Source organism: Oncorhynchus kisutch, linkage group LG2 (assembly GCF_002021735.2).
Source record: "Oncorhynchus kisutch isolate 150728-3 linkage group LG2, Okis_V2, whole genome shotgun sequence".
Taxonomy (NCBI): domain Eukaryota; kingdom Metazoa; phylum Chordata; class Actinopteri; order Salmoniformes; family Salmonidae; genus Oncorhynchus; species Oncorhynchus kisutch.
In genome coordinates, this window is record NC_034175.2 from 55,090,157 (window position 1) to 55,117,115 (window position 26,959).

Consider the following 26,959-nt stretch of genomic DNA (forward strand, 5'->3'; position numbering starts at 1 on the left):
GTGCATTGTCATCCTATGGGGGGCATAGCCATGGTAGCTAAAATAATGGCCTGCCCAGCATTTTTACACATGACCCTGACGGGATGTTAATTTCCTAATTAACTCAGGAACCACAGCTGTGTGGAAGCACCTGCTTTCAATATACTTTGTATCCCTAATTTAGTCCAGTGATTCCATTAATTTGGCAGTTACCCATAGATAGATAGATAGATAGATAGATAGATAGATAGATAGATAGATAGATAGATAGATAGATAGATAGATAGATAGATAGATAGATAGATAGATAGATAGATAGATAGATAGATAGATAGATAGATAGATAGATAGATAGATAGATAGATAGATAGATAGATAGATAGATAGATAGATAGATAGATAGATAGATAGATAGATAGATAGATAGAAAGATAGATAGAAAGATAGATAGATGATAATGTATTTCTGCTTTGGTTGGAGATGTAACACGTTGCTGTGTTGTGTGTGGAGCTCTACAGTTAGGGTATGCCAGGGAATCGTCAGATCTGGGACCATGCCTTAACTTGTCTCATAACTGAAGTCCAATAAGAGGGACGGTGGAAAGGGAACCAGTACAGGCGCATGTACAGCGCTTGCAAAACGCCTACCAACCACCCTTTCCTTTAGAGTATTCATATAGAGAAACATTGTTAGATGTATGATTTAATTGTATATATGTTCTATGCTCAAATTACCGGCGCTGCCCAGAATGTTGGCTACGAGAGCATCAACAAAGTACTGTTAGATTTTGTCTATCGGAGCTCTCGCTCCTCTGCACTAATCTCTTGGAGTGTCCGGCACGCACTATGTCTTGGGAGGGAAAGCTGGGGTGACGTTCCAGCTCTCCGTGCACTGCTTCCATTTTGGTGAGTCAATTCTTCACTAGGTGTTTTTGTAGTGATATGATTTTGTGCGCATTCAAATGTTTAAATACTCTTGGTTTGTAGTGGGTTTTTTGGGGAATTTGCATGCTTCCTCCTCTTTTCCACATCCCCATCTTCCCTGCAGGTGCCCGTGGTGGGGCGGGGACGATGTGTTGGGAGCGGACTCCAGCTCCCCGGGGATGCAGTGCAGAGACTGTCAGCTGGTCGGCTAGTTAGGATTGAGTATCTTGCATATTAAACAAAGTCATACATTTCCTAACCCTTGTGAAACTATTTAAATGCTGTAATAAAATAGCCTTTTTGCTTTTTCTGAGACTGCCTTATCTAGTGATCTGTTGAGCTGTGCAGGGAACATTCTAGGCCAGGCTTTAAGGTTGTGGTCCTTCCCCTCATTAAACAGAAGGTGTTGTAGTCGAGTCTACTTAGTGACCCTATAGGGTTAGGTTATCACAAGTAATTTTAGATCATATTTAATGTATATTTACCCTTGTCTCAACTCTGGTCTGGCGACTCTGAGAGGAGGACCTCTGAGAGGAAGATGAAATTACGGTTTTAGTCTTCTTGGCAGGTACAGCTTCTTCACCTGGACAGAAACAAATATAAATATGCATTTCCCACCAAATTATTGAACATGATGACAAGTTGTGAATTCAAAACTGTTGTTCAAATTCAGTTCAGGCAACATGTTAATATAGAATTCACTGGGCCTATAACTGTTTCCATTCAGTTTTAATGCATTGACAGACTGGCTCATTGAAGGCTAGGTCACCTCTAGGCTAGATAAATGCTATTTTCTGTCCACAAAACATTAAGGAAATGCTCGAAAAATAATTTAAACAGGAATTCTTGTAACTTCACTTTTATGAAAGCCTAACTGTGAGAAGGCTGTTACAATGTTGGATTCCAAACGCCCAAAACACCATTTTAATGACAGTCCTAATCACAAATCAACTTTCTCACCTTGAACCAGCAGTTCAGCAGTGGAGGTAGCCCGTCCGCTGCTGTTTGAAGCATTTACAGAGTAAGTTCCAGAATCCTCTGGGAAGGCTTCGGCAATCAACAAACTGTAAAGGTCTCCTTCTTGAACAATCTGAAAGTCAGCGGAGCTCTGTATCTCGGCTCCCTCTCTGTAGAACTTTACCACAGGTGTAGGGATTCCTGTCACACGAACATCCAGTCTCACTTGGCTTCTTTGTCTCACGGTCAAACTCTGAAGTCTCTGAATAAAGTTGGGCGGCGCAGTCTCCACTGCAATAATAAATGGAAATGGAAAAATAAATTTGATGGCAAAAAATAAATCAAAGGAAAATCGGTGGAAGTGAACTCAACTTGAGCAGCACTGAGATCCATTGGCTAGGGGAGATCGGGGACAAACGTAAGTATTTTTTCATTCGGTCTACCCAGAGACCTTTTTAAATATGAAACTTAATCTATCTTCTTACATCTATCTAAACTTACATCTATCTATTCATATACCATGAATAGGTCTTTACAGTGTCAAATATAATGTGGCTATTAGGCTAATTGTTTATAACGCAATCCATGTTTAGCGTCCTAAGAATGCCAGTTCTGGCAGCCTGGTCTCAAAGACTAGACGTAACATAGTAAAAGTAGTTATGTGACTCTCATATTAGTACAATTTGTTACATTTGGTATAGTTTCAAAACACAGAAGTTATTTAAACCCAAAACTGAACAACGGATGGGCGTATAACGTGGACGTCAAGCAACCCAGAGGTTGCGTGTCCAAATCACATCAAGGACAACTTTAGAATTTTAGCAACTTTGAAACTATACATACACATGTTTAGCTACTTAGCAACATTTAGCATGTTAGGTAACCCTTCCTCTAACCCTTAAAACCTCTTGGTGTTAGGGGGCAGTATTTTCATTTTTGGGAAAAAAACATTCCCGTTTTAAACGGGACATTTTGTCAGGAAAAGATGCTAGAATATGCATATAATTGACAACTTTGGATAGAAAACACTCTAACGTTTCCAAAACTGTAAAGATATTGTCTGTGAATATAACAGAACTGTTAAAAAAAAATCCAATCCGGAAGTGCCCCAGGTTTTGAAAGCGCTGCGTTCCAATGACTCCTTATTCAGCTGTGAATGTACCATCAACGAGCTTACGCTTTCTACGTATTCCCCAAGGTATCTACAGCATTGTGACGTAGTGTTACGCATTTCTGTTGAAGAATAGCCGTAGGCAGCCACATTGCGTAAGTGGTCACATGGTGGTTCCGAGAGAGATTCTCGCGTAAAATACAGAGGTAGCCATTACTCCAATCGGTCAGAGTGAAAAATCTATTGTCCCGACTGATATATTATCGAATAGATATTAGAAAAACACCTTGAGGATGGATTCTAAACAATGTTTGCCATGTTTCTGTCGATATTATGGATCTAATTTGGAATATTTTTCGGCGCTGTGGTGACTGCAATTTCCGGGCGATTTCTCAGCCAAACTTGAAGAACAAACAGAGCTATTTCGCCTACAAAAATAATCTTTTGGGAAAAAATGAACTTTGGCTGTCAACCTGGGAGTCTCGTGATTGAAAACATCCGAAGTTCATCAAAGGTAAACGATTTAATTTGATTGCTTTTCTGATTTCCGTGACAAGTTTGCCTGCTGCTAGCAAGGCATAATGCTATGCTAGGCTATGATACTATGCAGGCTATGAACTTACACAAATGCTTGTCTAGCGTTGGCTGTAAAGCATATTTTGAAAAGCATATTTTGAAAATCTGAGATGACAGGGTGATTATCAAAAGGCTAAGCTGTGTTCCAATATATTTCACTTGTGATTTTCATGAATCTGAATATTTTCTAGGAAGATTTATGTCCGTTGCGTTATGCTAATTAGTGTCAGATGATGATAACGGTCCCGTTCACGGGCTGGGCGTCACTACAGGTTAACCCCTAAGCTTAACCCTAACCTTAACCCCTAGCCTAGTTAACGTTAGTCAGAATAAATAGGAATTTGTAACATATCATACAAATTGTAATTCGTAACATATACTAAATGGATGATGGACATCCACAAATTAATACATACCATACGTAACATATCATACTAATTTGAGTGTCTCAGATTCACATTTACTATGTTACATCTACCCCTGAGTCCAGGCTGGTTCTGGAGGGCAAGATGAGGAGAAATCTATTTAAATTGGGTGCCACTTTGATTGCACAACTCAAGAAGTTAACTTGAGGGTGTAGTTTAGTCACTAGGAATAGTTACAGTACATTGATCATGATTGCGCTAGCAGGTAAATCTGAAGAACAACTTTATCCAACGTTATATGTAATCCGTAAACTGAAAAAAATCACACACAAACAAGCATAGCTCCATTTAGAAACATAGCTCCAAAACCTGTCCATCTTAGGTACAAACAGCAGTTTCCTAATTCAATATTCTTATTATTGGATGTGTAAAATGTAAACACCACTGCAGCTATCACTCTCATCACTGAAATTAAGTGCTGTTAATTGAGCAAGTCAGTAAAGACAGAAGTAGCTATTAATGAAGGGGCTATGCGGCCTACAGTACTTGTGGTTAGTCACTTCAATGGGAGAGGCTGCTTCTAGAACTTTATTAATGAATACTATGTTATCTTTGGCTGCCCTTTATGCTTGCAACCATGATGACTCTTTAGTATGATGCAGGACACTGTCTAAAACTGCAAGCCAAAGCATTGGCTAGCTAGAACAACCTCAAACAATGCAAACACCACTGTTTTATCAACTCTGGTTCTCTCACCTGTAACAAGAAGTTCAGCGGTGCTAGTGGCTTGTCCAGCACCATTGGTGGCTCTGACAGAAAATCTTCCACTGTGTGCGGCTGTCACAGCAGGGATCATCAGAACAGCGCGGCCATCGCTGAACGAGATCTGTGCGCCGGGCAGAGCGGCAGCGGAAAGAACCTGGCCATCACGGAACCAGCTCACCTCAGGAACTGGAGAACCTTTAGATTAAGTCAACGTTCTAGTCAGCACAGCAGAGCTGATGATGATGGTGATGAATTTGGTTTTAAATTCATAGCAAGCAGTTACAATTCAGAGCAAAGTTGAGAAAAGGCCAACAATATCACATAGGGCAGGCTTCCCAGACACAGAATAAGCCTAGATCCAGAACTAAAAAGCATTTTAAATGGACATTCTCCATTACAAAAGCTTTTTACTCTGGGATTCGGCTTAATCTGTGTCTGGGAAACCAACCCATAATTGGGTACTTATTACTTGTGTAATCACTTCATAAAATGTTGCTGTGCAAAGGCTTTATATCTGTATGGGGTTTTACATCAATGATTCAACATATTTATATCTATGTTTGGACAGTCAGCTCTATCTATGAGGTACAGTTTAAAAGGAACATAAAATATCTCCTTACCACTAACTTGTGCTTCAAACGTTGCAGCACTACCCTCTAGTGCCACAACGCTTTGCAGCGGCTGTGTAAATGTTGGCGCCTGTGTAGACATTGTGGACGGCACCCTAAGAGACACAACAGAGCAGAACATCACCAAACCTCTCATACACCATAAATCTTTGATTTGATCTTTTACAGTAGTTGTATGGTAAAATCCCTAAACAGAGCATACCCACACATTTAAACTCTGAGTTTATTTTAGCCACCGAGGGCAGGTTTCCCAGACACTGACTACGCCTATTCCAGAACTAAAAAGCATTGCCAATGGAGATTCTCCATTGAATGGGCCTTTTATTCTAGGACCAGGCTCAATTGCTGGCTGGGAAACTCACACTGCTTGTGTCACATCACCAAACCAATGAAAAATAATCTACCTTTCTTTTACATCTTTTACAATAGTTTTATGGCACAATCTCCAAACAAATCATATTCTACATTTGAACTCTATTTTTATCCTTTGAGAGTCTTATGTCACTTGTGTCACATCACCTAACCAATGAAGATGATTTTTTTATTTGACATATTTTACATTAGCAGAAAAAATACATACATCAAATGAACCCAGAGCCTATTTTTTTGTCTAATGACGTGTCATATCCAGCACCTGGCTTACTGCGTCCTGTCACTTGAGCTATCAGAGGCTCCATGGGGTCTGGGTGTTAAGCCAAACACCAGGGCCACAGCTCCCTGTGACAGCTCACAGACAAGACAGTAACAACTGGGGTAGGCCATCATTGTAAATAAGAATTTGTTCTTAACTGGCTTGCCTAGTTAAATAAAGGTTCAATAAAATTACAAATTTAAATAAGTCTTCCTGTAAGTACAGTGTAACAAGTACTGTAATTACTCAATGTTACACTGTAAGTACACTGTACTTAGGGTACGGTAAATGTTACCAAAGGTAACTAATACATGTGTATTAGTGCTTCTACACCTGCATTGCTTGCTGTTTGGGGATTTAGGTTGGGTTTCTGTACAGCACTTTGAGATATCAGCTGATGTACGAAGGGCTATATAAATACATTTGATTTGATTTGATTTGATGTGTAATAGATGCTTTATAACTACAACTGACCAGGACATATCCATTGACGTCCCTTGATGTTTAAGTCTAAAAATGTCAGCCATTAGGCCTACAGTTACACTAGGGCTGCTAAACAAAACATATCCCTTGACTGGGGCTGTGTTAAAGTCCTAAAATGTCTGCCGTTGCCATTACAGTTACAGATACAACACAATCCATGAATTCATCTTTAAACAATAGCTGGATAAGCTATCAACATGAGGTTTTGTAATCAAGTATTAATAAACCAGTCATGAATTTATAAAGGTGATGTGTCTTATCCAACTCATTGTTCAAAACACTGCAAGGTTAAAGCTTTACATTTGTAGAACTTGTTTAGGCCTATAGATAGAACAGCTTAAACTCAGTAGGCCTGTACTTTCAATCCAGTACAGGCCTAGAATCCAGAATTATACTGACATACATTATTCAACCAAACATATGAGCCATTAAGCACTATTGTATTACCTTAAATCCTTAGATACATACGCACATTGAATATACACTGACTGTACATTACATTAGGAACACCTTCCTAATATTGAGATGCACCTCTTTTGCCCTCAGAACAGTCTCAATTCAAAGGGGCATGGACTCTACAAGGTGTTGAAAGGTCCATGTAGACTTCATGTAGACTCCAATGGCCCATGTAGACTCCAATGCTTCCCACAGTTGTGTCAAGTTGGATGTCCTTTAGGGGGTGGACCATTCTTGATACACATGGGAAACTGTTGAGCGTGAAAAACTCAGCAGCAATGCAGTTCTTGAAACATCAACTACCATACCTCGTTCAAAGGCCCTTAAATCTTTTGTCTTGCCCATTCACCTTCTGAATGGCACCCATACACAATCCATGTCTCAATTGTCTCAAGGCTTAAAAATCCTTCTTTAACTCCTTCAGATACACTGATTGAAGTGGATTTAACAGGTGACATCAATAAGGGCTCATAGCTTTCACCTGGATTCACCTGGTCAGTCTTTGTTATGGAAAGAGTAGGTGTTCCTAATGTTTTGTACACTCAGTGTAGATTCCTTAGGCCTTAATGAAACACAAAATCACACATTCCATTGAATGGAACATATATGAAGCTAGCAGATAACAATTATTCTTAAGCATCTGAATATATATCACTCCAGAAAGTACAACTTTGAAATACTTTACCTCTAGAAATCTCCATAGTATTTTTTGTGATCTCAATGGCAGGACAAATCATTAAACAATGGCCACAGTATATACTGTTCAGAAAGTATACATTGGCTCAACAATTAACTAAGACATTGCCATATCAATCAATTATAGCCTTCATCACATCGATAGTTTTCATATTGTATGAAAACTATCCAAAACTGTTAACATCAGATGAGACATGTAACAGAAATGTCAGACTCTAAAAATACTCTGTACCAGGCTTGACTGACAGTCACCATGTGGCACATAACTGGAGGTGCAACTGATAGCCCTGCTGCTGATTTCCTTAAAAAGACATTGCGACCCAGCTGGGACACCACTCTAATGCTATCAGGGGCTATTCTGGGAGCTTCTCTAATCATTGTACCATATATAAATAACCTTGAAAATGATAAGCATTAGTTCTAAATTATTTACATATTTAAAATGAAACGTTCTTAACGTGAAATGATTCCCATAATATATTTTGAGACACTTGACCCCAATTAGGTGGAAATCACCAGTTGTTACCTGTTATTCTTTGGGAGTTATTATATACAGATAATAACACAATATTAATTGACAAACACTGCATTGGAACAGGTCAAAGTTTAATTAACTAAAGTTACTTACTTGTATCCACAAGAGTGCCTAGATTTGATGGGGCGATGCCCAGAAGTTGTATTTCTTCAGAAACAATCTCCTTATCCAGAAATGTCAGAAAATCCAATGTGAGAACAGTTTAGCCTCAAAGAAACCCAAAAAAACAAAACCACACAGTGTAGCTGTGTAGTTTTGCTCTTTTTCCTATGCAATCCCTACACCCGAGGCAAGGCTGGGAATGCTCCAACTGCTCAGAAGTGACAATATGGTTGTGTTACTTTTTATACCCCTGGGCAAATCCCCATCATCAGTGCATCTGCTCTCCTCATTGGTCTGCCACCCAGAGGGGATGATGGGAGATTGGAATCCATTTTATGCAAGCCCAAACCTGTCACTCACTTTACTTAACATTGTCCACTCTCTGTTGTCAATGTTTGCGTTCATCGGACTTACTTTTAACACAAAATTTAGCTTTGAATGACTTTCCTTTTGAATAAGAACAATCTTTCATATCCCCAAATGCTACCACTATGTCAATTTCTGTTCTAAAATGTAAAAGTACTTACTGAAATTAATTTATTGACCAAATGGAACGTTAGGCTGTGCCTGTCACTCAAGTCCTGGGCTACCCCCATCACATCAGTAGCTTGACTGGAACAAATTATGCCATCAGAGGGACGGGGAAGTGTTTACATATGGCTGATAAATACTTGTGGCAGCTATGTTAGTACGTGTAAGTTTTCCTGTCTTCATATACAAAGTCTGCATCATAGTCTGTACCTATAAAATATTTCCCAGTCTGTATCTAATGATTTCTCATTGTCATATATTCTCTAACACAAAAAACATGCTCACTCACAGATTATTCTTCAAAACATAAAGACTGACATAGACAGCACTCCAATAACACATTCAGATATGTATTGGACAATACATTAGAACAGTATTAATAAAAAAGTATTTCATGCCAGTCTTTCAAACTCCAATTAATACATTGTCTTTATTTAAGTCCCCAGACTCCCTATTTCCCCTCCTGACCATCTTACATTTTTATCTTGTTAAACTTGTTGAGGATGAGTGAAGTGTTTTCCCATCTGGATTTTCAGTGTGTTGATCATGACGACTGCCAGGGCTTTGAGACACTTTGACTCGGCCCTGCCAGGAGAACACTGACAACAGAAGTTGAGAAGTCACATTTCTTGAAATATTAAAATCACATGTCCCAAATTCACATTTGTGGACAGTTATGTACTCAGGTTAAATATTGTTTTACCTGCAACTACCACTGACTACCACTTTTGCAGAACACCAGACTTCACCTTTCATTCTTAGCAACACACACATACTTCCCAGAATCTGGCACAACAACACTCCTTTTTAGCAGAACGTGAGTGTTACTTTGTCTTTAAATCGGACATTGTAGGGTAATAAAGTTATTTTCATCTGTTCAAGGAAAACCCTCTTTGGATTAGCTGTAGGTAGGCTAAATACACCCCACAAACATGTAGGGACAGTTTCCCAGACACCGACTAAGCGTAGTCCTGGACTTGTGTGCTTATGTGTTCTACAACTCAAATATTATCAGGTCCAACAGGAATAAGAGCAATGATGTTTAATGTCGACTTCTGTTTTGAAACATGCCTGTATGTCCTGACCTTTTTTTGTGTGTTCTTTAAAACTGTCATGTAAAGTTCAATAATGTCATTTTACAAGCCTGTTCTTCTGTTTTTAAATTGTCTGATGTATGAACTGTATGTTGTATGTTTGTGTATAATGTTTTCAAGTTTAATTGTTCACCTGCCCGCCTTCGCCACAAGCTACAACCACACTATCTTTTAACCACATGACACGGGGAGCAGGCTTTCCGAGATGACACACTCCAGGAAGAGATCTCTTCCCACCAGGATACCCTTATGTTCTGGCTTTTACAGGAACTGATGAGTAGATCCACAGGCTGGGAATACCAGCTTACACTATTTACTGTATGTATGACATTGTTAGGCTGGGGAGACCAGGTTTAACTATTTACTGTATGTATGACATTGTTAGGCTGGGGAGACCAGCTTACACTATTTACTGTATGTATGACATTGTTAGGCTGGGGAGACCAGGTTTAACTATTTACTGTATGTATGACATTGTTAGACTGGGGAGACCAGGTTTAACTATTTACTGTATGTATGACATTGTTAGGCTGGGGAGACCAGGTTTAACTATTTACTGTATGTATGACATTGTTAGACTGGGGAGACCAGGTTTAACTATTTACTGTATGTATGACATTGTTAGGCTGGGGAGACCAGGTTTAACTATTTACTGTATGTATGACATTGTTAGGCTGGGGAGACCAGGTTTAACTATTTACTGTATGTATGACATTGTTAGGCTGGGGAGACCAGGTTTAACTATTTACTGTATGTATGACATTGTTAGGCTGGGGAGACCAGCTTACACTATTTACTGTATGTATGACATTGTTAGGCTGGGGAGACCAGGTTTAACTATTTACTGTATGTATGACATTGTTTGATTAGGTCAAGTAGGTCCAGCAGGATATATTCTTCAAATTATATGAGCAATGAGCAGTAGACACAAATGTTTACCAAAATAAAGTCTCAGAATAAATTGTCTAATTACCGTCAATGTCTGCTGAGTAACTGCAGGAATTAAATGGGGTGTTTGCATTGACTCCTCTATCTGCTGCAAATAAATGTTCAGGCAGGCCAATCTCAAGCTATTATCTCAGCCCTCTACCACAGGACTGGAGCCAGCCTTATCTTCTCCGGAGTGAAGTAGTAGTTAGTGGAGTGGGGAGATGGAGAGAGAGGAACATGGAAGTGAAGAGGTGTAACCTGAGAAAAGGGAACCACAGCTCGACCTGAGAGATTTTGTTACCCCACAACATACAGTACAACAGCAGAACAGACAACCTTAAAGGCACAGTCGGAGATTTCCAGTTATTAGTATATTTTTATCAACTGTCTTACCTAATAACTAAAACATTTAATTTATTTTTGTTTTGTAAAACAAATCGTGAACTAATGAGGCAAAGCTACAAATCAAGTAATGTCATGCGAGGTATTCCTTCAACACTACAGATATACTGTATCTTTGAAACCAAGTGCTATTTGTATGTCAAAATGCCATGGGATCATTTTCATTGCTTATTTAATTGTGTTATAGGTGAGAGTAGTTTCATGTGGTTATATGATTTTAGTGTGGTCTAAGACACTGCATCTCAGTGCAAGAGGTGTCACTACAGTCCCTGGTTCGAATCCAGGCTGTATCACATCCGGCTGTGATTGGAAGTCCCATAATTAACTCAGCTTTGTCCATTTTGGCCGGGGTAGGCTGTCATTGTAAATAAGAATTTGTTCTTAACTGACTTTCCTAGTTAAATAAAAATGATGAAGTGTTAGGTAGACAGTTTCCCAATCATAATGCAGACTAGTAAAATGCAAGAACTGAACACCTCAGTTCTCTTCCTACAGATCTTTCAATCTGAAATGTTTGATAAATGTGCATTAAATTGTAGCTAGAACCATAAAACAGCGATGACAATGTAGTGGCAGAGAAAGCACAAACAATACATACAACTTTTAGATATCAGAAGCATTACTTTATTTGAAAGACATTGATATTTAAGAGGACTTGGCTAACACAATTTACCATCATATCTCAGAGATTGAGACTTTTATAGGAAGGGCATACAGTGCTTTCGGAAAGTATTCAGACCCTTTCCCATTTCCCACATTTGTTACGTTACAGCGTTATTCTGAAATAGATTAAACATGTTTTCCCTTGTCAATCTACACACAATACCCCATAATAACAAAGCGAAAACAGGTTTTTAGACATTTTTGCATATTTATACAAAATGTAAAAACAGAAATACCTTATTTACATAAGTATTCAAACCCTTTGCTATGAGACTTGAAATTGAGCTCTGGTGCATCCAGTTTCCATTGATCATCCTTGAGATGTTTCTCCAACTTGATTGGAGTCCACCTGTGGAAAATTAAATTGATTGGACATAATCTGGAAAGGCTCACACCTGACTACATAAGGTCCCACAGTTGACAGTGAATGTCAGAGCAAAAACCAAGCTATGAGGTTGAAGGAATTGTCCGTAGAGCTCTGAGACAGGTTTAGTTTGAGGCACAGATTTGGGGAAGGGTACCAAAACATTTCCGCAGCATTGAACACAGTGGCCTCAATCATTCTTAAATGGAAGAAGTTTGGTGCAGCACTGCACCAATCAGGCCTTTATGGTAGAGTGGACAGACAGTAGCCAGTCCTCACTAAAAGGCACATGACAGCCTGCTTGGAGTTTGCCAAAAGGCACCTAAAGGACTGTCAGACCATGAGAAATAAGATTCTCTGGTCTGGTGAAACCAAGGTTGAACTCTTTGGCCTGAATGCCAAGCGTTACTTCTGGAGGAAACCTGGCACCATCCCTACGTTAAAGAATGGTCGTGGCAGCATTAATCTGTAGGGGTGTTTTTCAGCTGCAAGGACTGGGGCGAAGGTCCACCATCCAACAGGACAATGACCCTAAGCACACAGACAAGACAACGCAAGAGTGGCTTCAGAACAAGTGGCTGAATGTCCTTAAGTGGCCCAGCCATAGCCCAGACTTGAACGCGATCGAACATCTCTGGAGAGACCTGAAAATAGCTGTGCAGCGACGCTCCCCATCCAACCTGACAGAGCATGAGAGGATCTGCAGAGAAGAATTGGAGAAACTCCCCAAATACAGATGTGCCAAGCTTGTAGCATCATACCCAAGAAGACTCCAGGCTGTGATCGCTGCCAAAGGTTCTTCAACAAAGTACTGAGTAAAGGGTCTGAATACTTATGTAAATGTGATATTTCAGTTATTAATTTTTTTGGGGGGTGCAAAAATGTCTAAAAACCTGTTTTTGCTTTGTCAATATGGGGTATTGTGTGTACAATGATGATGAAAAAAACTAAATGTGAAATAAAGTCAAGGGGTCTTAATAGTTCCCGAATGCACTGTAATACAGTAATGAAACTGAAGAAATTGCTAAATGACTGTTTTTAGCATTTATTAATAAATATACCTTATTCTCTCATTAATTGTAGGACATTTGGTCATAGAGGCACAGAATCAAATGCGCTAACTTAGATAAAAAGCAGATAAAATATAAGTATAATATTAAGGATATTTTGACTGAAGTTGAGATATCATTTGGTTTTAAGCACAAATTAAACAATTGTCTAAACTACAAATAAATTAAGCTCACATTCATACACACAGTTGGTGTTTTGGGTGTAGTATGTAAGTGGTTATTGGGATCAGGTTCAGAAGTGACACCTCAGGCAGCCTTACAGATTTCACAGTTAAAATTAGGGTTATCCAGTGTACTACTGTGCAACATCAACACTACTTTCCATTACAGTGAGAGTGGAAAAGGGTCTGGCAGTGAAAAGCTTGATATAATATTTTGTATTACTTCATAACAGCAATGAGTACAGGAGGTACAGGAGAAAACACAGAGTACCAAAACAAGTGTGCCAGTCCAGCTTGAGAAGAGCGTAGTCGGGTTCGGGACAGCTGTTGTTACGTGCTTTCACCTGAAGTGCGGCACTAGAGGACAGGGTGCCGCTTGGGTTGACGGCCCGGCACGCATAGAGGCCTGCGTCGGTCTCAGTGACCTTCTGTACGAACAATGCATGTTTGCCTTTTTTTTGTGACAGCGCTATGTGCTCATCATTGGTCAGTTTCTCTCCATTCTTGAACCTGAAGCAAGAAGTGAATTATAACACAAAACACAATCACAACACAAGAAAGACACAAATCACATTCCTATTTATCAGAGGGTGAGCTGAAACACAATCAATCCAAGCAATTAGATTATTCAATGTTCTATTAAAGTGACTAATGGTCGAACTTGTGTTATATAAAAGTTATGTTATTAAAAAGTAAGAAAAAAACAAACGTAAGATTAGTAAAAAAACTCACAAATTATTGGAGTAAAATTAAATGGAATAAAAGTTTCCCACCAAAAATGACTTGTTTCAGATGTAACACTATTCATGCAGTATATAAATCGATCTTATCATTTCTCAATGTGTCTTCTCCTCTCCACCTGAACGATCCTTTTGGAATTGATTTATAGAATACTCCAAACACATTGGTGTACAGTTTGCTTGTAGAATAAGCAGTGACCGTTTATGCTAAGAACTTGTCATGTTAATGAAGAATAAAAAGAATAGAAATATTTGATTAAAATTATGAAATTCTACTATTTATCACTTGCACCAAATACTCTGTCTCCAAAATGGCACGCTATTCCATATATAGTCCACTACTTCAAATCAAATCAAATTTTATTTGTCACATACACATGGTTAGCAGATGTTAATGCGAGTGTAGCGAAATGCTTGAACAGGGCACTTTATAGTAATGCACTTTATAGTGAATAGAATACCATTTCAAACGCAGCCACTATTCTACTATTAGATAAATATTGGTCTATTACTACAACTAATGCCTATGAGCTACCCACCATGTTAAAGTAGGCTCTGGAAATCCAGTGACCTCCACTTCCAGGGTCACAGGCGATCCCTCCATAACTGTGGGACTAGACAGTAGTTTGGAGAAGTGAGGAGGGCCCTGGCCTGCTAGGGTGCTCCCCACGGACCGGCTGGTACCAGGCAGCCTGATCTCTTCTTTGATGGCTGTTGGATTGCACAGGTCTGGGTCTTGGCCCGGGTCTGTGGGTGTGACTGCTGTGGTGGTTAATGGGGAGGGGGTAGCATGCGTGTTAAGAGAACGAGTGGTGGCAGCAGCGGGGAATGCAGAGGGCACGGCAGCTCCTCGGACCATCACGCTGCTTGGGTCATGCACACACTCCTGCGTCTCTGTGACAGAGCTCTCATGCACGGAATACACGGTCTGGTGGCACTCGTTTAGGCCTAGGGGGCCGACTGGTGGGAGATTAGGGAGGTTGGGGATTCCCTTGCTTTTCAGAATACTGGAGAGTGTGTTTGAGACCAGGATCGGTGCTGGGACAGTCAGGGTGCTCTGGACGAAAGAAGAGGACTCCTCTCTGAACTTGGTGTTGAGGCCGAATGTAGGAGAGTGGCAGCTTTCAGTCTGCTCTCTGATCCTCTGTTGGCTCTGGCTGTTGTTTTCATTATTACGTGTGGAGCGTAACTGGTGGCTGTACTGGTTGATGTGAATGGTGTGGGACTGGGAGCTGAGACAGAAACCATCCAGGTCCAGGTCATTCTCAGATAGGACGATGTTGGACTCCGGGGTCTCCGAGAGCGGGGGCAGAGAGATGTCATCGGGGGAAGTGCACTCATATTCGTCATTGGACAGGGACTCTTCTGTCATGAGGTTATGCCGCTGAAGGTTCCCCTCTGTCAGACTACCTGCGGGAGGCAGCAGGGGTGATACATCTTGGGAGAAAGCCTCGCCCTGCAAGGATTGGAAAAAATAAACAAATACACAATAATAGCATGTATTGTCTTCACTATATGTTTTACCTCTGGGTGATGTCATTCGGAAACAATGTTAACGTTCACTGATATGCGAACAATACACAGCTGTACATTTCGATGAAACATGGTGAAGCCCCAAAATTGCCCTCCCTGGAAGCCTGTGTTTCAAACATAAGGAAGTGGATGGCGGCAAATGTTTTACTTTTAAACTCGGGAAAAACAGAGATGCTAGTTCTAGGTCCCAAGATCTGACAATGAATCTTGATGGTTGTACAGTCGTCGCAGTTAAAACTGTAAAGGACCTTGGCGTTACTCTGGACCCTGATCTCTCTTTTGACAAACCTATCAAGACAGCTTTTTTCCATCTACGTAACATTGCAAAAATCAGAAACTTTCTGTACAAAAATGATGCAGAAAAATGTATCCATGCTTTTATCCCTTCTAGATTAGACTACTGCAATGCTCTACATTCCGGCTACCCAGATAAAGCACTAAATAAACTTCAGCTAGTGCTAAAAACAGCTGCTACAATCTTGACTAGAACCAACATTTTTTATCATATTAATCCAGTTCTAGCCTCTATATATTGGCTTCCTGTTACGGCTAGGGCTATTTCAAGGTTTTACTGCTAACCTACAAAGCATTACATGGGCTTGCTCCTATCTATCTTTCCGATTTGGTCCTGCCGTACATACCTACATGTACACTACTGTCACAAGACGCAGGCCTCCTTACCGTCCCTAGAATTTCTAAGCAAACAGCTGGAGGCAGGGCTTTCTCCTATAAAGCTACATTTTTATGGAATGGTCTACCTATCCATGTGAGAGACCCAGACTCGTTCTCAACATTTAAGTCTTTATTGAAGACTCATCTCTTCAGTAAGTCCTGATTGAGTGTAGTCTGGCCCAGGAGTGCGAAGGTGAACGGAAACCACCTTTGCTGTCTCTGCCTGGCCGGTTCCCCTCTCTCCACTGGCATTCTCTGTCTCTAACTATTACGGGGGCTGAGTCACTGTCCTACTGGTGCTCTTCCATGCAATCCCTAGGAGGGGTGCGTCACTTGAGTGGGTTGAGTCACTGACATGATCTTCCTGTCCGGGTTGGCGCCCCCCTCAGGTTCGTGCCATGGGGGAGATCTTCGTGGGCTATACTTGGCCTTGTCTCAGGGTAGTAAGTTGGTGGTTGAAGATATCGCTCTAGTGGTGTGGGGGCTGTGCTTCGGCAACGTGGGTGAGGTTATATCCTTCCTGTTTGGCCCTGTCCGGGGGTATTGTCGGAAGGGGCCACAGTGTCTCCCGACTCCTCCTGTCTCAGCCTCCAGTAATTATGCAATAGTTTGTGTGTCGGGGGGATAGGGTCAGTCTGTTATATCTGGAGTATTTATCCTGCCTTATCCAATGTCCTGTGTGAATTTAAGTATGCTCCCTCTAATTCTCTCTCTCTCTTTCTCTTCTCTCAGAGGACCTGAGCCCTAGGACCATGCCTCAGGACTACCTGGCCTGATGACTCCTTGCTGTCCATCTGGTCGTGCTGCTGCTCCAGTTTCAACTGTTCTGCCTGTGGCTATGGAACCCTGACCTGTTCACAAACCTGATGTGCTACCTTGTCCCAGACCTGCTGTTTTCAACTCTCTTTCTCTCTCGCTACAGCACCAGCTGTTTTTAACTCTGAATGATTGGCTATGAAAAGCCAACTGACATTTACTCCTGAGGTGCTGACCTGTTGCACCCTCTACAACTACTGTGATTATTATTATTTGACCCTGCTGGTCATCTATGAACGTTTGAACATCTTGGCCATGTTCTGTTATAATCTCCATCCGGCACAGCCAGAAGAGGACTGGCCACCCCTCATAGCCTGGTTCCTCTCTAGGTTTCATCCTAGGTTCTGGCCTTTCTAGGGAGTTTTTCCGAGCCACCCTGCTTCTACACCTGCATTGCTTGCTGTTTGGGGTTTTAGGCTGGGTTTCTGTATAGCACTTTGTGACATCGGCTGATGAAAAAGGGCTTTTTAATACATTTGATTGATGTATATAATTTGATGTATAGTCACATGCACATCCCTTATTCATGGGATTTTGGGCCAGAAAAAAAAGTATGATAATAAGCTTTGATAATTGGAAAGCCAATAGTCTTACTGAGGACTTACTGTAAGAAGACCAATCTGATCAGTATTAGAAGTATGAAACCCAGGGAAGTTCCTCTGAGCAGGGCCCTGCCTCTCCTTCTTCTGAAACTCTCTCTGTATATCAGAGAAGCTGGGAGCTGAAGTGAAGGCTGGGGGAGGAGGAAGAGTAGGAGAGGTGACCAGAGACTTGATCCCTGCCTGTTGGAGCACATGGACTTTCCTGTCCCTCTCCAGTGGTGAACAGGACAGGTTGAAGGTGTGTGTGCAGCAGAAAGAGGTGCTCAGCTGCTCTTTACTCTCCTGTGTTGACCTGCTGGTGATCGTCTCCACTCTGCTCATCTCTGAGTACGCCTTCTGTGTGTGATACCTATAATAATAATTATAATAATACATGGGTTGTATTTCATCAAACCAAAGTCTCTTTACAATAGCAAAAAAATATCTATATAATGAAATATCAACAAAACAGAAAAAGGGGAGTAAGGGGAGAGGAATGTGTGTGTTGTATGTGTGATCGCAAAGTTACTCGACCAGCCCTTTTAGCCTTTTTTCTGCTCATACTCTTGTTTCTTACTGTTACAAACTGTCTTTATATTTGTGCAAATAAACTAAACTAAACTATGTGTGGATAGTGGCGGAGATGCACGGTTGCAGGTACCTGCTCTCTGATAACACTTTGTTGTGATGTTCTGGGTGGTGTTTGTCTGGAAGGTCCTGGCTCCTTGTTTTGCGGATATGAGGTTTCTTGCTTCTTGTATTTTCTAATGTTTTGATGGGTACCTCTTTCCCGTTCCCTCCCATGGTTAGTTCAGGAGTGTGTCCAGTTTCTTTCAGCTCAGACTGAATAAATGCAGGGAACCCACATTTCATTTAACATACTATGAGTAAGCAATTGTGATACTGAAACTATTGTTTGTTTGTTTTTTACAGTTTACAGGTGGCGTCAGAAGTGGGATTCAAACCCACTGAAGCAGACAAAGTAGTGTCTTGTTTCCATCTCAATAAACTTACAACATCAAGAGACTCCTGGGGGTACATCTCAGCATTCTCTGTTTCTTGGTTTGATTTTTGTTCTTGTTTGTTTTCCTCTTGTATGACATTATGCATTTTTTTTATTTCAGGCTCCTCCTTCACAGCCTCATTCTGAAATCAGAGGAAAGTCACATATTTTTAGGTCCTTTTCTATTAAAATGACTGAAGAAAATGACTAGGCCCCCCCAACAAATTCATCGTACCTGTAGTTTAGCCTCCAAATCCATTAATCCATTACAAAGTTCCTTTATCGATTCCACTATCTCATTGTGTTTGGTGAGAGTTTTCTCCATATACTTCTTTCCCTCCTCAGCACCTGTACATTAAAGACAATTCATACAGTCCTCAATGCCAGTGTCATGGGCGTAACTTCCACTAAGGACATAACCCCCCTACATTTTGAAACAACATTTTTGTTCAGCTATATGTACAGTAAGCTACGTAAGCATCCATTTCCTTACCCCTCCCAAAAAAGATGACCCAGACCCGAAAAATTGTTTCTAAAATCTAGATGGTGGTTTGTTGTGTGTGATCTGTCCCCTTACCATGCAGATGGACAGCCAGTTCTGTGATTTGGCTAATCCTCTCCTCTTGCTGGGGCACAGTGGGCCAAACAAACTTCTCAAACTGCTTGTAAAGAATAGACACTGCTTCCCTGGTCTTACACTGGGAAGAGTACTTCCCTACTCTCACAATTGTAGCACTTGCTTCATCACACCAGAACTGATACTGAAATTCAAAAGCAGAAGAATTGTGAGACATTTGCACCAGAGATAAGGGGAGAAAATGCGTGTTTGATCCACTTCATTCAGAAAAATCATAACAATCATAACACAAAATATACTACATCCAATTCCTTTAAATTTGTGAGGATTTTTGACAATATGTTAATTTCCATAATTGACAAGTATAGGGTCAATGATGTATCTTCTTAAGTGTTGTCCAACTATGCACCTCCTCCATAGCTTGCTGCAGCTTCACGCTCATGTCCAGGTTCCCTCTGTACTCCTCCACAGTCTTGTCAAAGTCCCCCAGCTGTCTCTGTAGCTCATTGACAGCATCCTCTATCTCTCTGGGGCTACTGCCTTTCAGATGCTTCTCTGTGCTGGATGTCACTTTCACTGTGAAAGCCTGCATTCTCTTCTTCAGTACCTGGTTGAAGAGAGAAAGAAATTAATAAAGAATGAACAAAGAAAGAGGCTAAATAAATATGCATGTACACCATTGAACAGCAGGGAAAGAGGGAAATGTGTCTCACCTGTAACTTTTCATTATAAATCTCTATCTGCTGGATTTGGTTTTTAACTGCTTTGAGGTTCCTTGACTTGTCGTTTCTCTTCATATAATTGAACTTCAAGTTGTTGAATTTCTTCTTGAGATCCTTGAATGACTCTCTCAGCTGAAATTTAAAAAATATATATATTAATAACAAAGGCTTTCAATCAGAATACAAAACATTTAAATCAGTTAAGACCTAAAATCCAATATCATCATCCCGTGTTTCTTATCTGTGTTGGCAGCTAAATCAATTGTAATTCACTCCCCTTGATACGGTTACAGAACATTGAACATGTACCATCTAACAGCTCTACCAGAGAGATGGTTGAGAGGAGGGGGCTGGGTATCCTATCCCAGGAAAACAGAACAGTGCATCAGAGCAGGGTTGGATTCAGATTCAGTCACTGGGGGGATTATTTTGGTGAGCTTAATGGCTAAGTCTGGGGACGTGATTTATACTGCAGGGCCATTTCTGTTCTGGATCGACAGGCATCCGCAATGGTAGAATGGCCAGCTCATGTGTCAGACCAGGACAGCTGCAGCCTCACCAACCTCCCCCTGCCCTCCACATCCCATTTTGGGAGCCTCATATAACTCTAACTATCTTACTGGCTTTTTCCCGACCTGGAATGGGTTTGGGTACATGGGGAGTTTTACTGCCCAGAGAGAGAGAGGGGGTAGGGGAGGAAGGGAGAGACGGAGAGACAGAGAGAAATAGAGAGAAAGAGAGAGAGAGAGGGTTTGGGGAGTCAAATCACAGCAGGGGGAAGCAAAAAGCCAAAAATACAGCATGAGTTTCAAGGAAATCTTAAGGAAAGTCTGTTTGTTGTCGAACAGGACTGTACTCTCTCACCTTTATTTAACCTTTATTTAACTAGGCAAGTCAGTTAAGAACAAATTCTTATTTCCAATGACGGCCTACCCTGGCCAAACCCTAACCGACAACGCTGGGCCAATCACGGCCGGTTGCGATACAGCCTGGAATCAAACCAGGCTCTGTAGTGATGCCTCTAGCTCTGAGATGCAGTCCCTTAGACCACTGCACCACTCGGGAGCCCCAAGTAGCTGGAGTTGGGCTTGCCAAGGCAATTACTGTATAGCTACATGACTGACTTCTGACTCAGTGATAACTTAAAAGAACCAAATTAAATAACCTTTAGGGAACTATAAAAATAGATACAGAAGAATAATTTTATTGGTTTGCTAAAAAGACATTAAGACCACACCATTGTGTTATTTTGAGATTACTACAATTATCAGAGTTCAAAACATAAAATAAAATAAACTTTCTTCTCATTCAAAATAGTCAATCATTCAAATCAAATCTCATTTTAATAGTCACATGCACCGAAATATGCACATGTAGGTAGAGTTATTAAAGTGATTATGGATAGATGATAACAACAGAGAGTAGCAGCGGTGATTACTTTCAAAGTATTGTTTCAAGTATTTGAAAATAGAAGAGATTGCTGTAGTTCAGAGAAGCAGAATGGGCTGAGTCTTGATGGCAGTAGGCTTGGGCTAGCTACTGTAGAATAAGGATCTGAGAGCACAGTCTGATTTAAATGGTCTCATCCCAGCTGATGAGCAGCAGCAACTGCCCCTGCTGCTAAGATGCCATCATGTTTACTCATACATACTTATGAAAGGGTGTTGGCTAGATAACCATGTCTGCCGGTCACTGACACCAACAGCCACATGGTCTGTCTTTTTTCATGGTGACACTATGACACAGCAAAGAGAGGAAAAAAGTCCTTCTCTCAATTTCTAATCACAAATATTACTACTTAATACTTAACACATAATGGCTTAATATTTACTTTTAAGTCATTATTAATATGAAATGCTTAGCGAGTCTTTACTATTAAGATTATATTGATTATATAATCTACTTCAAATGTAATTAAATTGAAAGTCATCTTTTTCAGAATTTATTTTCTCGCCGTTTATTCATGCAGATATAAATGATTGTTTATTGGTCTAAAATGACATAAAACAGGATTGGGGATAATTCCATTTCAATTCAGTCTATTCATTAAGTAAACTGAAAATTCCAATGCTATTTAATAAGGACAATTGAAATTGAAATGTCAGTTTACTGTACTTCCTGAATTGACTCAATTGAAATGGAATTGGCACCACCCCTGAAATAAGAGTGTACACGTGCATCACTGTTTGGTGAATGTCTAGATATTTCTACTGTAGGTATGCTCAGCCAACTGTATGGTGTCCCTTGCTAAAAAGAAGTATGTCAACCTGTATCAGCTAGTTGTCAGTGTATGAAATACTGTCAGATGCAATCCAAGTAATGGTCCAAGCCAGGTGATACTGTATATTCAAGACATTTTTAGGGGAGCTCTCATCTCTCAGAAGGCAACAGTGCTCTGCTGGCCAGATATAATCACAACTTAATGGAACCTAATCATAAAGGGACAAATCTACACATTATAATTGACATCAGAGGTGTATTCATTAGTCGGATTCTGTTGCAAAACGTTCTGCAACGGAAACCGTTTACTCCAAATAGAAAGCATTTTGCAATGAAAACAAGTTTCATTCTGTTTGCTTGGTTTGCTTATATTTGGTAGCAAGAGTAAACGGTACCTGTTTCAAATGGAAACATTTTGCAAAGTAATCCAACTAATAAATGCACCCCAGTTTACATTTTATGTATTTAACTTTAACGGCCTACCCCGACCAAACCCAGACAAAGTTGGACTAATTGCCTGGATTCGCACCAGGAACTGTAGTGACACCTCTTGCACTGAGATGCTGCGCCACTCAGGAGACAGCTGTGCCACTCAGGAGACAGCTGTGCCACTCAGGAGCTGACAGGTAGGATTCCCCCCAAAGACCTAACTTCGCAAGTATTGGTATCTCAAGTATGTGTATTAAGAGTAGAGATATTTATGGTACGTACAACCCAGCAGTGAAAGATCGAAACCCTACAGAAAACACAAATAGAAACAAGTTTAATTTCCGAACCTTAAGTACAGTTATATATTGATAAGAGCATGTTTTATGAAAGTTTCAAATTGCCATAGAGGCCCAACAAATCATGTCTCAGGCATAAAGGGTGTGTTTGAGTAAAAATAGAGTAGCATGAATAGATTTGGAACAGAACACTAATAAATCTAGATTTGTGTGTGAACTTAAGACTAGTACCAACCATACCTCTAGACCTGCATATGGCACGCAGATAATAATTATGTCCAGGTAATCTCTAATTAATAAAGGAGACCTCCTGATCCCTTGTCTGACTGAGGGCCCTGGTATTGAGGACTCTTTTATTTGGGTTACCCTTCCACAGCTGATACGAGAGGAATCTGCCCTCCTGACTGGAGTGACATGAGACAAATGGCAGAGAGGGAGGGAGGGAGGGGGAAAATGTAACTTTGAATAGAGGCCCTCTAGAGACAAAGATCACAGTCCCGGAGCTAAATTTAGACCCGGGACAGCTGTGCTATGCTATGCTGCTAGGCCAGACAATAAAAAGCCCCAGCAACTACAAAAGCCTAAAGTCCCAACACAAATTAATCTGCTCTTGATCTGCTCTTGATCTGGGGCCTGGGTTATAAAATTGGGATGAATAACCAAGACTAACAGTCTTATTGAGATTAAGCCAAAGGGTTTTTTCACCGTCTGACCTCAATGATCTCCTCCTTGAAGCAGTGTGTGTGTGCGTGTGCGTGCGTGTGCGTGCGTGCGCGCGTGTGTGTGTGTACGCGTGTGCTAGAGAGAGGGTTTCACCTCAGTGATCTCCTCCTTGAAGACACAGTAGCGCAGGTTGCTGGTGAGGCTCTCTTCACACCTGTTGGCCTCGGTGCTCCAGTTCACACAACCTCTCTCCAGTCTCTCCAGACGCTCCTGCAGACGCTGCACTGTAAACCCTGAGGCATGCTGGGACGGAAGGAGAGTGAAGTTCTGTATCATAAGATAATGGCCATGTAATGTAACTAGATTTTCAAAAGCTTACTAATATTTGTTAGTGTGCATGCAATGTTTTTAAAGTAATAGAGCACATGGAGCAAGGGGAGTGCAAACACAATGAAAAAAAAACTCAGGGTCAAGACGAACAAACAAACAGTGATGAATGATGAGGTGTTGCCTTCCAGTCTCACCGACTGCTGGACAGTGTTGCTGATGTCTCCTCCCAGAGAGATAGCCAGCTTGTACAGGTGTCTGATGTGGCTCTGTCTGTCCTGGTGTTGGATCAGCTGGATCTTAGCCTGGCTCGTCTCACTGAACCCTGTCACAGGCTCCGACGTTAACAGCTTATCCAACTGGGGACACCACAATTAACCAATTAGGAGGCTGTTTATTGAACCGTTTTCCAATTAGGTGGCTGTTTATTTGTTGCTATGATCAGTATCTATGTGAATGTTTGATGATGTTTGCATATCACCAGGTGGTCAAGATTCGATTTCAAATAACCAGGTAATGCAGCCTTATATTCAATTAGTGTTCTATTAGTGTGTTCTGGGGTATCTTATCTAGGAAACCCCCTGAGCTCATAGAAGGCTGATTTATTCTCTTGGATTCTATCTTGACTCATCTTGTGTAATGATGCCGTTATTCATTAAATAGGTGTTTATTTAACTTCATTTCTCAAATCAAATAGATTTTTCACATTTCCCGAATACAACGGGTGTAGACTTAACCGTGAAGTGAATGCTTGCTTATTAGCTCTTCCCAAAAATAGTAACACAAGAGGAATAAAATACACAAGAATGGAGCTATATTCAGGGAGATAGAGTACCTAGTCAATGTGCCAAGGTACAAGGTATTTGAGGTAGATATGTACATGAAAGGTAAAGTGACGAGTCATCACGGTAGATAACAATATGAGTAAAATAAAGAACAGAGTAGCAACAGCATATGAGTGTGTTGTGTCTGTATGCGTGTGTGTATTTGTGTTTGTGTTGTCGGTATGCATGTGTGTGCAAATGTGCTTATGTAGTGTATGTGAATGCGTATGGGTTTTGTGTGAGAGTGTCAGTGTAGTGTGTGTGTGAGTATGTATATAGTGTGTATACAGTATATAGTCTTGTGAATGTGCATAAAGTCAGTGCAAGACAGTCAGTGCAGATAGTCTGGGTAAACATTAATTAACTACTTATGGCTTGGGGGTAGAAGCTGTCTCGGAGCGTGTTGGTCTGAGAGCCATTTGCCGGAAGGTAGCCGAGTGAATAGTTTTGGGTGGCTGGAGTCTTTGGCAATTTTTTGGGCATTCCTCTGACACCACCTGATATAGAGGTCCTGGATCGGCCCCAGTGATGTACTGGGCTGTCCGCACCACCCTCTGTAGCACTTTTCTGTCGAGCGTGGTGCATTTGCATAGCAAGTGGTGATGCAGCCAGTCAAGATGCTCTCGATGGTGGACTTTAGAACTTTGAGGATCCGAAAGCTCATGCCAAATCTTTGCAGCTTTCTGAGGGGGAAGAGGCGCTGTTGTGCCGACCTGCTCTACTACAGCCCTGTCGATGTGATGGGGGCGTACTCATAACCTCTTTCTCCTGTAGTCCATGATCAGCTCTTTGGTCTTACAGATGTTGGGGAAGAAGTTATTGTCATGGCACCACACTGCCAAGTCTCTGACCTCCTCCCTGTAGGCTGTGACATTGCCATCGGTGATCAGGCCTACCACTGTTGTGTCGTTAGCAAACCTGATAATGGTGCTGGAGTCGTGGGTGGACACAGTTGTGGGTGAACAGGGAGTACAAGAGGGGACTAAGCACACACCCTTGAGCATCCCCCATGTTGAGGGTCAGCATAGTGGAGGTGTTGCTTCCTACCCTCACCACCTGGGGCCGTTCTGTCAGGAAGTCCAGGATCCAGTTACAGAGGGAGATGTTCACTCCCAGGGTCCCCAGCTTGGTAATGAGCATGGAAGGGACTATGGTGTTAAATGCTGAGGAGTGGTCTATGAACCGCACTCTCACATAGTTATTTCCCCTCTTGTCCAGGTGGGATAGGTCATCTGTGGATCTTTTGGGTGGTGTGCAGATTGGAGTGGGTCCAGGGTGTCTGGGATGATAGTGTTGATGTGGGTCATGAACTTTGAATATTTACAGATGTGAATGCCACATGGCGATAGTCATTTAGGGAGGAACAGGGACAATAGTGGTCAAATTGAAACATGTTGGGATTACAGACTGGGACAAGAAGAGATTGAAGATTTCCGTGAAGACACTTGAAAGCTGGTCTGCATATGCTTTGAGAACACTTTGAGAACACTTTCAATTTGATAAAGCTATCGCTAGTATTTGACTCACCGGCGTAGTGTAATGTGGATGAAGCATGCAAAGTATCAATCTCTTATGGTACATTTTAGGCTGAAAAGGTCTGCGAGGTACTATATCTCCAGCACATCTCTAAATGAATATCCTGTGTTCTTCGGTTTATACAGCAAATCTAGATGGGTAACTAACTCTGATAGTTACAGTATTTATGTGACATTTAAAGCTGAAAATGCCTATGAAGGGCAGAGAACTTTAATCTAAACTGATCCCATGTGTTCTCTCAAACACACAGCAAAGATAGTTTCCCTGCCAGACCCAGACACAATGGCTCTGAAGAGACTACAGCAAAGATAACATGACGCATCCCGCTTAGACTATGTGTTGTTACCTCTTCATAAAGCTGGTGGAACTTCACAGCCATCTTGAGGACAGACTCATACTCTTTGATGTTATCTTTCACTCTCTGATGAAGGTGAAGCATCTCTGTGACCTTCTCACTCTTCTCTTTGATAGGAATTCCTTTCAGTGCCAACAGTTCTGATGTCTTCACCATGTATTCTACCTCCGCATTCAGTTGCTACAGGGGGACATACATTACATAGAGAATAATTATGCATATTTACTTATAGGACATCACAT

General features: G+C 41.1%; 2 protein-coding genes across 21 annotated transcripts in view; both read right to left on the bottom strand.

Moving 5' to 3' along the window:
* Nucleotides 1-8,408, bottom strand: part of ttn.2 (titin, tandem duplicate 2) — a 179,903-nt gene extending 171,495 nt beyond the window's left edge. For all 19 annotated transcript variants that reach the window (XM_031797649.1, XM_031797733.1, XM_031797659.1 and 16 more), the window contains exons 1-5: nucleotides 8,200-8,408; nucleotides 5,297-5,400; nucleotides 4,668-4,871; nucleotides 1,863-2,150; nucleotides 1,388-1,485 (exon numbers count right to left, since the gene is read on the bottom strand). In XM_031797649.1, the coding sequence (XP_031653509.1) occupies nucleotides 1,388-1,485; nucleotides 1,863-2,150; nucleotides 4,668-4,871; nucleotides 5,297-5,387 (681 nt within the window). In that variant the 5' untranslated portion in view covers nucleotides 5,388-5,400; nucleotides 8,200-8,408. The remainder of the gene's footprint in view (nucleotides 1-1,387; nucleotides 1,486-1,862; nucleotides 2,151-4,667; nucleotides 4,872-5,296; nucleotides 5,401-8,199) is intronic.
* A 4,691-nt stretch (nucleotides 8,409-13,099) lies between these two features.
* The window catches only part of LOC109868360 (coiled-coil domain-containing protein 141), a 45,495-nt gene continuing 31,635 nt past the window's right edge, over nucleotides 13,100-26,959 (bottom strand). For both annotated transcript variants that reach the window (XM_020457858.2, XM_031797744.1), the window contains 12 exons: nucleotides 26,709-26,897; nucleotides 24,200-24,361; nucleotides 23,829-23,978; nucleotides 20,059-20,199; nucleotides 19,755-19,952; nucleotides 19,346-19,529; nucleotides 19,004-19,116; nucleotides 18,780-18,911; nucleotides 18,427-18,608; nucleotides 17,790-18,135; nucleotides 14,703-15,619; nucleotides 13,100-13,933 (listed from right to left, as the gene is read on the bottom strand). In XM_020457858.2, coding sequence (XP_020313447.1) covers nucleotides 13,648-13,933; nucleotides 14,703-15,619; nucleotides 17,790-18,135; nucleotides 18,427-18,608; nucleotides 18,780-18,911; nucleotides 19,004-19,116; nucleotides 19,346-19,529; nucleotides 19,755-19,952; nucleotides 20,059-20,199; nucleotides 23,829-23,978; nucleotides 24,200-24,361; nucleotides 26,709-26,897 — 3,000 coding nt within the window. In that variant the 3' untranslated portion in view covers nucleotides 13,100-13,647. The remainder of the gene's footprint in view (nucleotides 13,934-14,702; nucleotides 15,620-17,789; nucleotides 18,136-18,426; nucleotides 18,609-18,779; nucleotides 18,912-19,003; nucleotides 19,117-19,345; nucleotides 19,530-19,754; nucleotides 19,953-20,058; nucleotides 20,200-23,828; nucleotides 23,979-24,199; nucleotides 24,362-26,708; nucleotides 26,898-26,959) is intronic.